At 41.7% G+C, this 15,027-nt stretch overlaps 1 protein-coding gene across 1 annotated transcript in view; it reads left to right on the top strand.

The window, feature by feature from the left end:
- The window catches only part of EGLN1 (egl-9 family hypoxia inducible factor 1), a 55,141-nt gene extending 43,063 nt beyond the window's left edge, over positions 1–12,078 (top strand). Inside the window, exons 4-5 of the mRNA XM_054993821.1 lie at positions 7,763–7,830; positions 9,123–12,078. Coding sequence (XP_054849796.1) covers positions 7,763–7,830; positions 9,123–9,187 — 133 coding nt within the window. The 3' untranslated portion in view covers positions 9,188–12,078. The remainder of the gene's footprint in view (positions 1–7,762; positions 7,831–9,122) is intronic.
- Positions 12,079–15,027: the final 2,949 nt, after the last annotated feature.

Below are 15,027 nucleotides of genomic sequence, written 5' to 3'. Positions count from 1 at the left end.
CTCTTACTACCATGGGTTTGAGGTGGGGAGGTACATCATACCGCCTCTCCCAAGGGTTAAGTGCAGCCTAGGACCATGGACCAAAACATTGGAGCCACGGGTCTGCAGAGGAATTCAGTGCTGTGGAAGTATGCCCCTCTTCCATGCAAGGAAAAGTATCCAGGCCTGGGAATAAATGGATTCTGTTGGTCTCACTCTCTCCTCCTTTTATGGGCACAGGAATTATACCTGCAGTTTGGTGTAGTTGAATAACTTTTAAGTCACACCGATAGGATAGGTTCCCATGCAAATCCTCAAATAGACCGGTAGTCTAGTAAATATCAGTTCCCTGCAACTTATCCAGATGCTATATATTTCAGGTGGGTAGCCATGCTGGCCTGCAGGAGGAGTGTGCACCACCCAAAAATTTGGCTTAATTCAGATCCGATATTCAGGAATACCATAAATATTCAGTATTCCTGATATCTTGGTCAGATTCTTGATTGGGCTTAGGTTTAACCAAGAATCCCAAATATATCCAGCAATTATTCCCTGTGAGGAAAACTATCTGGAGAGCCTGGGGAACATATTTCAAGCAAACTTCACCAGATTTGCTGGGAACTTCTGTCTATCCACTAACGACACCCCCCCAAGTTGTCAGAACTGTGGCTAGATAATGTCCTTACTCCAGACTACCTTCTGCAATCAGACAACAGTCCATTGTTTCCAAAAGGCTTTTACTGGAAAAATAGTTCATTATAGTCCACTAGCCTGAATGCAATATTCAGGATGGTACATATGCATTGTTACCAATGACTAGCAAAGCATGAGGTACAAAGTAACAGATCACAGAAGGCCCAACCTCCCCCCATAGTTCTCAAAACATCCCCTTTGAAGTCAGGATAGCGAAAGTTCCCAAGGCCGGTTCTTGGTGGAACGTCGGTAGCCAAAACAATTCTCTTCTGTGAGATAGCTGCCTGGGAACCTTGGCACCTGTGGAGAAAGCACTTAAACACTGAAAGGATTAAAGATGGAGTCGGTTAAGCGAAGCAGCACAACACAGCATTCTGAACCTGACACAAGTTTCAGGAAGGTTGGACCCAGGGGTCCAGTTCTTTGGGCCTTTGGGCCCCCAGCTATTCTCCATTGTTTCCTCTGGAGAAAACTTTAAGCAAAGGGGCAACCATTGGCCAAAAGCCTCTGCCTAATGCAAGTCCTAATGCAGGCTGAACCAACAAAGCCCAGCACAACCAAATGGAAGCAAGGGGACCAGCATCAGATCAGAGAATACCACCAGAATCAATGTTAGCCCAGAAAATCTCAGCAGAGCCAAAATAATGAAGCAGGGAAAGGAGGACACTGTTGCAAGCCCAACAGAACTAAAATCAAAACATTAGCAGACAAGGCTGGGAAATGTAAAGGGCTTCATTCATTCACTCAGTCCACCCTCTGTCAGTCTATGAATGACAGACCATGGAAGATAGACCCCTGTACCCTCACAGCAAGAAATCCACGTTCTTGGTTTGAAAGGCTTTTATTCAGGAATCAATTCAAATCCACAGATATGTCCATAGGATTGCTCAGCAGGAAAGCAAGCAGTTAAGCAGGTTGACAGAAATACTTAAAAGTGTGAAACCCATTCTTCTTATAGAGCCCAATTGCTCATCCCCCCTCCCAATAGTAAAACAAAACTTTCAGCACAAAACAGTCTTCAGTACTCTTTGCATAGTTTACATACCCTGTCTAGACACTAGGAAGGCATAAGAGTAAAGTTGAAACACAGTGATTCATGAGAATGAACGGTTTACAAGGTCAGAAGCCCTGGGAGCTTCAAAGTAGTTAGATAAGGCACCTGCAGCTTTAGTAGGCCTGTGAAAGCAAGGCAATTATGACATTTGAAATGTGAGATCAGGGTACAGCTTCAAACAATGGTTCACAGTAACAGCTCAGCTTAAAATAATGGCATGGATGAGGTGCAGACATGACATTTACTGCCCCCCTAAATATAGCCCTTCCCCTTAAGGGCCAGGTTTTTCATGATAGGGTTTGTGAAACTGACATAAGCCTAGGAGTGTTCATAAGTGATTTTTCCACCCATTCCCTTTGAGATTCATCAAAGTCCTTCCATCTTACTAAATAGAAAAGTTTATTGTATTTTATTTTGGAGTCTAAAACTTCCTCCACTTCGTAATGGATTTGTCCATCCACTAGCATTGGGCTCCCTTTTCTGAATGCTGCTGGTCGGGTGGGGGGAGCTCTTTTTAAAAGACTGAAATGAAATATTGGGTGAATTTGTCTTAAGTTTTTGGGGAGTTCTATTTCCACAGTCACTTAATTGATCAATTTCTTTACTGGAAAAGGCCCTAAATATTTCCACCCCAATTTTTTGCTAGGTTGCTCTCCTTTAATGTTTTTGGTAGAGATGTATACAAAATCTCCTGGTTGTAGTTTCCATTGCTCAGAGCGTTTTCTGTCAGCAAACTTTTTTTAGTCCTCTTTCGCTTTGCCCGAAGTCTTTTTATGATTCCCCACTGGGAAGTTAAATTAGTCCACCATTCCCCTAAATCTCCTCGCTGTTGGGAGCCAGGGGTTGTAGCGAAAGATAAGTCATTTCCATGTACTATTTTAAAAGGGGAGGCCCCTGTAGAAGAGCGTACTGAGTTGTTATACACATATTCTGCAAAATTGATAAAATCAATCCAGTTATCTTGTTGATAATTGGTATAACATCTTAAGAACTGTTCTAACACCTGATTTGTGCATTCAGTTTGTCTGCCAGTTTGAGGATGATGGGCGGAGCTAAGACTTTGTTCAATTCCAGCAACTTTAAGAAGCTCCTGCCAGAAGTTGGCAACAAATTGTACACCTTGATCCGAGATTACCTTGGTAGGAAACAAATGCAATTTGACTATGTGCTTCATGAACATGCCGGCCAGTTTCCTAGCTGTAGGAATAGTGGTGCATGGAATAAAGTGAGCTTGCTTTGAGAGTAAATCCACCACTACCAAAATTACTGTATGTCCTTTTGAGGGGGGAAGATCTGTGATAAAGTCCATTGAAACCACATGCAATACCTCGATTAAATTCATAAAGACCCCCGGAGCCCCTTGTAATCCAAAAGGCATAACAAGGTATTCAAATTGCCCATGGGAGGTATTAAAAGCAGTCTTCCAGTCATCCCCCTCCCTTATCCTCACTCGGAAGTAAGCGTCTTTTAAGTCCAGCTTTGAAAAAGATTCTCCTTTGTGCCACCACACTGAGCAAGTCTCTAATCAGCAGGAGGGGTAGGCATTAGACATGGACACAGCATGTATTCCATGGTAATCAGTACACAGTCTTAGCCCCCCATCCTTCTTTTTGCGGAACAATACAGGCACAGCATGGGGAGAGCTGGCTGGGTGGATGAATCCTCGCTCCACGTTTTTATCACTGAACTCTCGTAGTTCCTTCCTTTCTGTAGGGCTCATAGAGTACAATTTTCCCTTGAGTAATTTTCCCCCTGGAAGTAATGCGATAGTGCAGTCTGTAACTCTCTGAGGGGGAAGTTCATCAGCTTCTTTTTCATCAAACTCTTGCTTTAAATCCCTATATTCAAGGGGAATGGCTTTTCCCTCCTCGGTAGTTAACAACACAGTCTCTAACGGGGAGGGTGCTTCCCGTCCCCGCACTTTAGTCCATGCATGTTTTGCGCATCAATCTCCTTTTTAAAAAATTTCTCCTGTGGACCATTTAATGTGTGGGTCATGGTCCCAAAGCCAACGGCTTCCCAGCACTAGGGGATATTTGGCTACATCGCGGACTACACATGTTCTTTTCTCCCAGTGAGTATGCCCATTGGGGTGGGTTCAGTTCTAAACCCAGCAGGATTCATATTAGACCTGTCCATTTGTTCAAAAACTATGGGGTCTTTGAGTTCTACAACCTCTAGCCCTAGTCCTGTGACTAGGGCTGGTGACATTAGATCCCAAGTACATCCAGAATCGATTAAAACTTGCACTCGCACATGTGTCCCCTTTTTCGGGTTAAGTAAAGTCACTGGCATAAACAGTAGGGCCCCTTTTTCTCTCACCTCTGGTGGTCTGGGTTTTTTTGGGACCTGCCATCAGGACCTTTTTACAGCAAATCTGTCTCGTTTCCCGACGGCGGAGCAAGGCTCTCCTCGGCTTCTCTCTGTGTGGGTTCCTCGGCGTCTCCGGGACCCTCCTTGGCATCTAAGCAGGTTTCAGGCCTCCCATGTTTTGGAGGCAATCTTCAGCCCGGTGGTTTGGGGGGGGCGATGGTTTCAACATGGCTCGGCCCCTTCCCCCTGCGGGCATTGGTCGTACTGGGCAGTGAGATGCAAAATGTCCAACGCCTCCACGCTGCAAGCATAGTCCTTGTTTTCATCGTAACTCTCGTTCAGTCCCTAGGTGGGGAGGTTTTGGCCCCGGATGGCGGCGTCCTCTCCCTCCTGCGGTTGGCTTCCTCCCCCCCCCCCCCGCCTGTCGTTGCATTCGCACAAGTTTCACTACTTGGTTTCTATTTTCGACCTTGCACACTAGCTGGATGCATCCCAGTAGGGTTTGTGGGTCATCTTGCATTAGCACCTTATCTAATAAGGTGGCATTTAGTCCATTCCAGAAACATTCAATCTTGATTCCTTCATGGTAGCCATGCACTTTAGTGGCATATCGCTGGAACTCAAAAGCATACTCTCTCACAGATCGTTGCCCCTGCCTTATAGTTTTGTATGGGCCCTCTCCTCCTCCAGAAGATCCTCAAATTTGGCTCTTAGGGCATATACAAATGCATTTAAATCATACAGTTCTGGCGCTCCTGCTTCATGTAGAGTTACACACCATGTAGCTGCAGGGGCCCCCAATCAGGAACCTAAATAGGTCACTCGGCTGTGTTCAGTTGGGAACAAGTGTCCCCAGTCCTGGAAACATTCCATGGCTTGCACTATAAAAAAATCCCAAATCCTCTGGGTTGCCATCAAATCTGGCTTCTAGTTTAAACCACCCTTGTGGAAGTCCCACAGCGGGAGCTCCTGCTCCCTGATTTTCTACGAGCTGCTGTATTGGGGCCGCTCTGGGGGGGGGGTGCTATGTAGGGCATTTGTTACGCCACGTTTGCTCCATACTCAATAGGGGCGGCTTAATTCACTACTCTGTGTGGTGGTTGAAAGAGTTGTGCTTGACCCCCCCCCCGATACTCTCCAAGGAGGGTATACTGCAGGGCCTCCTGGTGGTGGATGGCCCATTTGTAATCCTGTCCCCGTTGGGACGACAATAGGGGCTCCCTGTGGTTGGGCGCTTTGGGGCCCTCTCATTCCTGTGGTGGCAACCGATGCCCCTGTGCTTATTACAGCAGGCAGGATGTTCACTGGCTGTGTTCCCCCGGATGGACCTACCCCTACTCCTCAGGGTGGTATATTAGAGGCAGTCACTATGATGGGAAGTGGAACGGATCCCCCTCTCCTTGCCCCAATTACTATTGGAAACTGTGTAGTCAGGGGAATTACTTGAGCTCCCAATAACGGTGCGGAAGTTACTAAAAGCGGCCTTCCCCTCTCCAGTGGTGTTAGTCCCACAGCGTTTATTGGGCCCTGGCCAATCTGTGGAGCTGTCCCTCGCTCCCTCGGCAGTGGCTGCTGCAGGGAAATCTCCAGCTTTTAACTCCTTGTGCATGATTGGAGCTGGTCCCACCAGCAGGCTCATCATTTTGTTAACTAGTTGGACAGTTTGCCCCAACTCATGTCTCATCATTGCCATTTGAGTTTCAACAGTCCTATACCTCTCCTCCACTTCTCTTGGTTGCGGCGTCTGGCCCCCGAATGGGTGTGTTGGCCCGGCTGCAGCTCCTAATTCGTTCCAGTCCAGGGTACCGTCGCCATCTGTATAATCCAAAAAATCCTGCCCATTTCCAGAGGGTAATCCAGGCCCCCCCTGTATTTGTAAATCCTCAGGTAAGGCTTTTGTTGACATCTCTTCTGCGTTGGCCGGGGTGATCCAGGGTCCCCCAGTATTTGTAAATCCGCTTGGGTTAGGGTACGTTGGGCATCCATAGCGCTTCTCATCCAACCCCTGGTAAGTCCTGTTAATGCCAACAGGTTGTATCTCATTACCTAAAGCTGTTCACTGAGGTAATCCAAACAATCCTCTCCTTTTAAATCTGTCACATCATCTGGCTCTGGTGAATCTCGGGCGAGGAACAAACTCCCTTGGCAAATGCTTTTCCATTGCCTGTGATCCTTACGAGGGTCTCCCCCTTCTTTTTGAGAGAGGTCCAGAGGGGGCTCAAACCCCCACGGCAAATAACTTTCCCTCTGTAGTGGGGAGCTTACATAATGTCCAAGTTCATCATCCCACCACAAATCTAATCCTCTCGCGGCTATATCCGCTACTTCCATTTTGAACGTGTTTTGGGATGTCCCGAACAAAGAGTCCCCCACAGGCTCTATCCCTGATTTGTCTTCCGGAATGGAGGTCAGCTGCGGTTCCAGCAAGACATTGGACACTCCTGTCTCATTTGGGCAGCGTCCGAACAGCGCTCCTCTCCGCCTCACTTTCTCCTCCTGGGGTCTGGGTGCCCATTGTCTGGGGGTTGGTAAAGTTGTCCATGTGAGATGGGTAACCCCCCTTTTGGGGATTGCCCCCAGCTCCGGATACATTGGGAGGGTTCCTGCAGCTCCAAGTCCCCTCATTTTAGCTATATTGGAATCCATTAGGTAGTCCAGTCTCGCTCAGGTCGCAGGCCCCAGCTCTCTAGAATTACCTCCAAGAGTTGCACCTGGTCCCAGTTGCAAGTCTGGGTTGTTAGTTAAGTCCTCTGGCTCTGTAGTCCCTGGGTCTGGCTCTGATGACATGAAGCCGGTAGCCATTCTCCCAAGGTTACAGGTACAGAGGAAATGATGGAGGGATTCCTGTCAAAATGTCAGTCTGTGAATGACAGGCCATGGAAGATAGACCCCTGTACCCTCACAGCAAAAAATCCATGTTCTTGGTTGAAAGGCTTTTATTCAGAAATCAGTTCAAATCTACAGATATGTCCATAGGATTGCTCAGCAGGAAAGCAGGCAGTTAAGCAGGTTGACCGGAATACTTAAAAGTAGAATATAGACATGGGTAGCCATTTGGGTAACAGCAGTTTGTTTCTATAGTACTTAGCAATGTTGTGCTTGGCTGCAAACCTATTTGGCTTTCTAACCTGCACTACAGCATGGGAAAAGGAGTGGTATTTGCACTTTGCGTATATGTATGGAGATTTTAAAAACAGAGTTATTGTAGCATGTTGCTACACCTGTTCCAAGAACAAAATACAGGCTGGGAAGGATGAGCCCTAAGAAACTGTCAAGGGAGGAGGTTTCTTTTGGTTAGGGGAAGGCAGCAGTTTCAGTTTTAGAATTCTGTGGACAATTGTTCAAAAAGTTCAAATGATTGGGAACCTTTGCTATATTGAGCCTACCATGCAATATCTCTGCTGTGTACTGCAGGGTTTTTTTTTATATGATCCTTTTCCTCTTTGAATAAATAATATGCCTTATCAAAAGTTTCGTGGGACAATAAATTAGCTTGTTTATGAAGTGAAAAATGGTAGCTCAAAATAGTAAACGATCACTTGTATGCAAAATCATCTCCTTTTTATAAAATGGATATACTCCACAAACTGTTGCTTAGGTAAGCTTACCATAACATTTTGTCAAATTGAAGTAGGAAAAGGATCTGTAGAACCGTTGAGAAGTTACATTTTTAAAATGATGTGCGACTGTTTCATATCGCTACTGCTTTTTCTCCTTTTATAGGTACGCAATAACAGTGTGGTATTTTGATGCAGATGAAAGAGCACGTGCTAAAGTAAAATACTTAACAGGTAACTTTTTTTCTCATGGGTTCCTTTCTTGTCTAGAAAAACAACTTTATGTTAGCTAGATACAGCTAAGACTATGGAATCTGGTTTCAGCAGTGTTACAGCTATGGTCCATATGTGGTCCACCTTGAGATGGGGCTTATTCCCAGGGAAGTGTTCTTAATATTGGAGCCTAAATCAGTAAAGAAGGTCTTGCTTAGGCTCCAGGGAACATTAACACTTAAACTTTTGATGTAACTCTAAGGGAAGGATGTCTCATAACACTTGTCTCATTTACAGATTGAGTCTGTAGCATATTTATACTTTAACCACTGCTTAGCAGGTGAGCAGCACTGTTAGAACCAGTTGCCTTTTTGTTGTGTTTTTCTGTACTGCAGTGACTACTTGCATTTAACAGAGCATTTTTATTCTAAGCAATCTTTTGTCAAGGTGTAGCTCAAAAGGGCAGTTAATTTATAAGGGTCAATATTAAACTCAAGTTTGTGCACTCAGGGCCGGCGCACCCATTTGAGGCCAGGTAGGTGGTGGCCGCTGGTGCGGGCTGCCGGAGGGAGCGCCGGAGGAGGCGTGGGGGGTGGGAGCGCACACGACAGAGCTGCAGCCTCCTATCTGCGGCGGTGCAGGCAACCGAGCGGGAGATCTTGGAGGCCACCCGCGCACCGTCACAGCTGCCCGCCGCAGCAATCGGGCCAGCGGTGGCGCACGCACTCCCGTGATGATGTCGCGCATGACGTCATCACGCAGGCTGGTGCGCGTGCGTGGAGGGCCAGCCCGGCCGGCTGGCCGTGAGCACCGAAACCCTTGCACCGCCTCTGTGTGCACTTGTATGGATCTTATTTATTTTAATGTTTATACCTTTCTCTTCTTCTCATTTGGGACCCATTTGGGAATACAACAATCTCTCATCCTCACATTTTATCCTTACAACTCATCTTCAAGGTAGATTAGACTGAGAGTGTATGACTGGCCCAAGGCACATAGGCACATGTCAGGTGGGAATTCATACCTGGGTCTCCCAGAACTTAACCACTACATCATGCTAGAATATATGTTTATTATAGGTATACTATAACAACTGATCTGTAAACATAAATGACAGAAAATGCCTTGCTGAAAGCAGCTGATGAGGTAGCTATATAATGTGAATATTCTAAAAAGTACCAGTTATACTTCTTTAAAAAGGCTTTGCATTCTTGACATTATTGAAGCGGTACTAGAACCATGTCAGCATTTCCTTTCCATGTTTATTAATTTTCACTTTTTTGTTTGTCTGTCTGTCTTGTTTTTTCTCATAGGTGAAAAAGGTGTGAGGGTTGAACTCAATAAACCTTCTGATTCAAATGGGAAAGATGTTTTATAAAGCCTTTGAACTAGCAGTTCCCTGTGCTACGTCCTATCTATTCACCGTCCCCCCAAACTGACTTTGGCGCAATCTATTAACTTTTGAATGTGAATAACGGGGAAAAGGAAAATTGACGCCAAATCAACATTTTGAACAAACAAATAAATATTGGGGTTCAGTGTTGCATCAGATGGATTTCTAACTGCTGAAGCATTGTACTACATGAATGTGACTCCAGTCCTATGACTGCTTATGTGAAGATAAGCAATGAGAAAAAACAGCTTACACGTGAAGTGCCCTACAGAGAATTTTTCCATTCTTTATACTTTGTCTCATCAGATGTCCAACTCAGTGCTATTCATATCCCCCTTTTTCAAAATATGGTCATATGTTAAATTTTAGATAATGTTTGTATAACCAGGTACAGCTAATCAAAATTTAGCAAAACAAAAATTATTCTCCAAAATAGCATTTATCTATTTTTGTAAATCTGCTGTTCACACTGTTCTCCTACTATGTAAAAAGTAATTTAAATAAGAATTGCCAGTAACTGATGATCACTTTGTCTTTACACCTGAAGTCAGAAATGGAGCACTTTAATTACCAGCTAAGAACCCGATTGTTTTTTTTTCCGAATCTTACACTAATTTGAATTTTTTTTAAAAAAAATGCTGCTGTTTTGTGTTCAATGTCTTCTATGAAACTTTTAAAACTGAAACAGATGCCTATCTTTTCTGTCAATTACTTTCTAAAATTTGTGGTTTTATATGTTAAATCCAGAAAATCTGTCTTGTTTGGGTTTTCTAAGTGACTGGCTGGCACTAAGTGAACTTGACACTGTGCATACTGTCCTTGGCATGGAGAACTGTGGGTACATTCACTAGGAACTTCACCTGTGAGAGCCATTTGACATGAATGGAAATTATTGAAGAACGTAGCTGTGCTCTTATGCAGCTCCTGCTTTTTTTCAGGGGTGTTAGTGCAGATGAATTGGCAGGTGTACTGTGCCCATAAGTACCATCAGACCCCTCTTAATATAAGGGCTTAGGCTTTGATGGTTGAATTCTCCATCTTGAATCATTTTAAAAAACATCCCCTCTGCCATTGTCTGCAGAGTAGTTAAACTTAAATTCACTGGTGTTGTTTCCTGTCAAAGTACAAGCATCCTTTTCTCATTTGTAGTTTGGGCCCTTGGTTGATTATATAGTATCAAGTATGAATTAAATGCATTAAGACTGCAGTGCATCACTACAGGCTTAATAAGCAAAGGCCTTCATACTGCTGAGATATTTTCTCCCTTTTAAAACACTGACCTCTGAGCAATACTAAAGATGTTAACAAAGAAAAAAATTACCTCTTTTTTAAGTTGAGGAAGCAATACAGAATAAAGTTCACTCAACCTGACATGTATGAAATGTTTATTTTGAAGGGATGGTCATGTCCTCAAATTTAATCTCTTCTCCCCCCCCCCACCCCCAAAAGGAAACCTTCAGCATGTTACTGGCCTTGCAAATACCATTTTGCCCACTCAAACTTTCTGTTATCTGTCCCTTGATTCCCTCACTTAATCAAAACAATGTGAGTGTACAGAAATATTTCTGTATTTACAATTTAATGACAATTTTAGCCTCTGTATAGTTTGTACTCTTTATTAGAGACCTTTTCTATGGAAAGCTCAGTAATTTTTATTAAAAAAAGTCTTAATATTCATGTAAAACATGAAAAAAAGATTGTGTTTTGTGACAACTGACAGGAGGAGGGAAATTCAGTATTGTAATAGCATTTTAGGGGGAACTTGTGGCAAATGTCTGGGGGGGGGGTTTCCCAAACAATTAGTTGTCAAAAATTTAACTGTTTGGTTCTCTTCATCCCAGTAAATTGGAAGACAACATATCTACTGTAAGTGCCTCTGCAAGCCTGACCAAGGAGTGCAAATCTTCTTTACTGTCTGGCCTGCAGTGCAATGCACTGCCTTAGGCCTAAGAAGCACCATTTCTAACTTGTAACTGCTTTTGTATTATGTTTAATAGGAGTTTGGTTCTGTGTTAGAAATGCACAACATAAGCCTTCACATTTTTATTTTCAGTCCCTGTATTAAAATTATCAGTGTCTTATGTTTGTGCTTGTCAGGGAGATTTAAAGTGTGCTTAAATCTCTCAACGTGTTACTTAAAAAAGGTCATCAAACTGGGTCTTCTAACATCAGTTTAGAAACTGTTCATGTCAGTTAAATCTTCAGCCTTGGGCATCACCAAGCAGGAACCTGTTTCAGACTATTTTTAAACTGTCTTACTGCCTGTATATGTGTTTAGTCCTGGTTAAAGATAAAGCCTCATAATGCTATTTTTTTCTTGACATTAGCCAGCTGTAAAAGACAAGACTTTTATCTCGCAGGCAAAGAAATTCAGGATTTGTTTGCAGATTTCCTATAAAGTCATGTAACTTCTGAAAAGCTGTGTTCATTACTGAAAGAGCTCTCAGATTGCTTGTAAAGCTAATCTAATTAAAAGGATGTATAAAGGTTCTTGAAACAATGTGGTAATTTATAATTATGTAACTTTTTTTAAAGCCCTACTCCACAGCAACTAATTAGTAATCTGATAAGGGGTGTGTGTTTGTATCTTTTTTTAGAATTTGGTGACATTGCAGCTGTAGTCAAGGGTCTCCTGTTAGTTTCATTTATAAACCCTGTTTTTAATTATCTAGATGAGTTTTTTTTTTTTACAGAAGAAGAGGCTAGGGATGGGGCAAAGTACCAGTTGTAGCTTCAGAGCACTACCAATGTAAACATTCTCTGATCGTGTGGAAAAACTCACAATGTTTCTCTGTGCAAACAAATAGAATTCTTGAGTTTGGATGTTTTATATGGGCCTTCTACATTCATGTAGACCAAGTTCTAGGGCTTAAAGGCACTATTTCAACCCCTTGTATGGCTATGGCAGGATGCTTCTTTCTGGGCTAGAACATACTGGATTTTTTCTAGGTTTGTATATATTTTATTTAAAACAGAGTAGCAATAAACAGAAAATGAAAGATCATAAACAGAGTATGTCACAGGATATTAAAGCTACAAGATCTTTCTCTCCATCCCCATACTTATTTTTATTAAAAAAACACTATACTCAACATTTTTTATTCAGCATTTAATATATTCAACATTTTAACAGTTTTATTTTAACATTATTTTCATCATTTAACAATTTGTCTTAATTTTTCTTCATTTTCAGCTACAAAGTCAAAGAAACATTCCATTTTTCTGAAATTCTAGTGTTGTTCTATATATATATATATATATGAGATGTTCATTTAGCCACTCACGCATATACATACAATTTGTTTATCCATTCGGTCACATCTGGGCAAGATTCTACTACTCTGCCACCGTGACCATGTATTTAAAAAGTTTGCTGTGTACTTCTGTAATATTATTTTGTAAAATATTTTACATTTTTAGGGTGCAACACATAATGGAACTTCAGTATCTTTTGCATCTCTTCATGTATTTTTATCCAGTATCTTCTCACCTTGCATATCCAACACATGTGACAGAATGTTGCATCCATACTTTGACATTCCCAACACTTTCCACTATAGTCCTTGTTAGTTTTTGCAATATCCTTAGGAGTAATATACCATCCAAAAACATTTCATACCAATTCTCTTAACATTTGACACTTTGTAAATTTAATTTCTTTAGTCTGTAAACTTTCCCATTGGCTTGTAGAAATATTTTCTTCAAAGTTTTGCATCCATTTTATCATACAGTTTTTAACTTGTTCTGATTCTGTTTCATATCTCAGTAGGATTGTATATACTTTTCCTGTGTTTTGGATCTCCACTGATTAGTTATTCAACCACTGTTTTCTCTCTTTAATTGTCCACCTTTGGATAGTTCTTCTTTGAGTATGGATACCAGTTGATAATACATCAACTATGAGGTTTTTTCCTTTGAGACGGAAATTCTTGCTATGTTTTTATTTTTCCTTGCTTATCTATCTTGTACTCATAATTTACATAATCAGTTTTATTTCGGTAGTATAATAGGCATCTTGGTGACGTCAGTGGCAATGTTGACAGACTTAATCTATTTCTACGTTGAAACCATATTCTTTTTTAATTTTATTTTTTAAAAGCATTGAAGGAATATAGGGGGAAAGTGAGGGGAACAAAAACATTAATTTTTTTAAAAGATTGAAAATACACATTACAAGGATTATTAGAACGCTACAACCAAATAATGTTTTTCAGGTACACAATATCGATGAATTGATAAAATGTTTCCTCTTTCCATCCTAATCACCCCTCTCTCATATCAGCAATATTAAACTATATAATCAAACTAATCCAGAATAAAAATTACTTATCATTAACTATTACAAATTATAAAATATTTAACATTATATACTAAAATGTTATTACTACATTGCTACAATATTTATTTTATAATTGCTAATTTAATAAAGAACCAATACATTTTCAAATAGTTCTAAAAATATGTTCATAAGGTTATCATTAGATACAGATGTATGATAACCTTATGAGCATATAATTAGATAGATATAAAATACCATGTCATATTAAAATTATTAATACTAATTACACTATTACATTGAAACCATATTCTTAATAGACCATCTCTCAAAATATGGGCACCTATGGCAATTATATATGGAAAGTAGAAGTGGACAGTGACAAAACACTTAAATATAGTGAACACTCAGTTTATTAGCCATATGCTGAGACCAACCACAGCAGCAGCAAACTCTGCCCAGGAAAACTTACAACCTTATAAAAAGCACACTCTGCAGTAATTGGCTAACAAACAGCATCAAGAAGCTTACGATTGGTTACTGAGAAAAACACTTGTTAGGCACCAACAGGCAAGCAGCAGGACAAAACTGCTGTATCACATGACCTTGTTCCTGGTGCATACATGACATTCTTTCTTAGCTATAATGACTGCCACCCATGGCCATAAAGCAGCAGTAATTTAGAAACCTGTATTCTTTATTTGCAAGAGATGGCATTGATCAGATAGGACAGAATTTATCTGCATAAGCTTAACTTGTTGCTGTGTAAGAGTTTGAGCAGTGTGTTTAAGACAAAGCAGAATGCAAAAGGAGATTAATTGTACTGCCGCATAAACAATGACTATGAAAAGAATGGACAGCAACCCTTGTACAATCCAATTGTCAGTAGTTTGTCTGGTTGTTGATCTTGTTTCCTGCTGCCAAAGCAAGGTCCTGCTCAGAAGAAGGGAATTTAGGCACTCGGGATTTGTAAGAGCCTTTAGACAAAATTTTGGGATTATGTCATCTGTTTCTGATCTGCTGTATGGGGGCACAGATTGTAAGGACAAACAGGCTGTTCCTTACTGTCTGTCAGGACTGACATTGGGACAGTCCTGCAGTGTTCTTCTGGTGCTTGGTGCAGGTCCTTATCCTGGGATGCGTGGATCCAAGGAGTTGCTCCAGCAAGCTTAACAGCCATGTGATAATTTAAGAACACCTGGTAGGTACCTTTCCAATGAGGCTCAAGGGCTGATTAGTGGAGGTGATGTTTCAGATGGACCCAGTCACCAGGTTCTAGGGAGTGGCATGCAGCATCAGTGAGTTTGTTAGGGCATGCAGATTTTACCTGGGAATGGAAAGAACACAGTGTGCATGATTCCTTGACAATACTGTACAAGAGCACAATAGGAGAAATTCAAGTCAAGAACAGGGGAAATGCTGGCCATTTTCTGCATGAGTCTGCCTCTTACCAACTCCTCTGTGAAGGAGTACACCTTTAAGGCTAAGGGCAGAGTGGAAACTCAGGAAAGTCCAGTAAAGTTACATACTTTGGCAAATTTATTTTTTA

This window comes from Eublepharis macularius, chromosome 1, assembly GCF_028583425.1.
Source record: "Eublepharis macularius isolate TG4126 chromosome 1, MPM_Emac_v1.0, whole genome shotgun sequence".
In the NCBI taxonomy this organism is placed as follows: domain Eukaryota; kingdom Metazoa; phylum Chordata; class Lepidosauria; order Squamata; family Eublepharidae; genus Eublepharis; species Eublepharis macularius.
The sequence above is the reverse complement of the archived record's forward strand: the minus strand, read 5'-3'. Positions and strand labels throughout refer to the sequence as shown.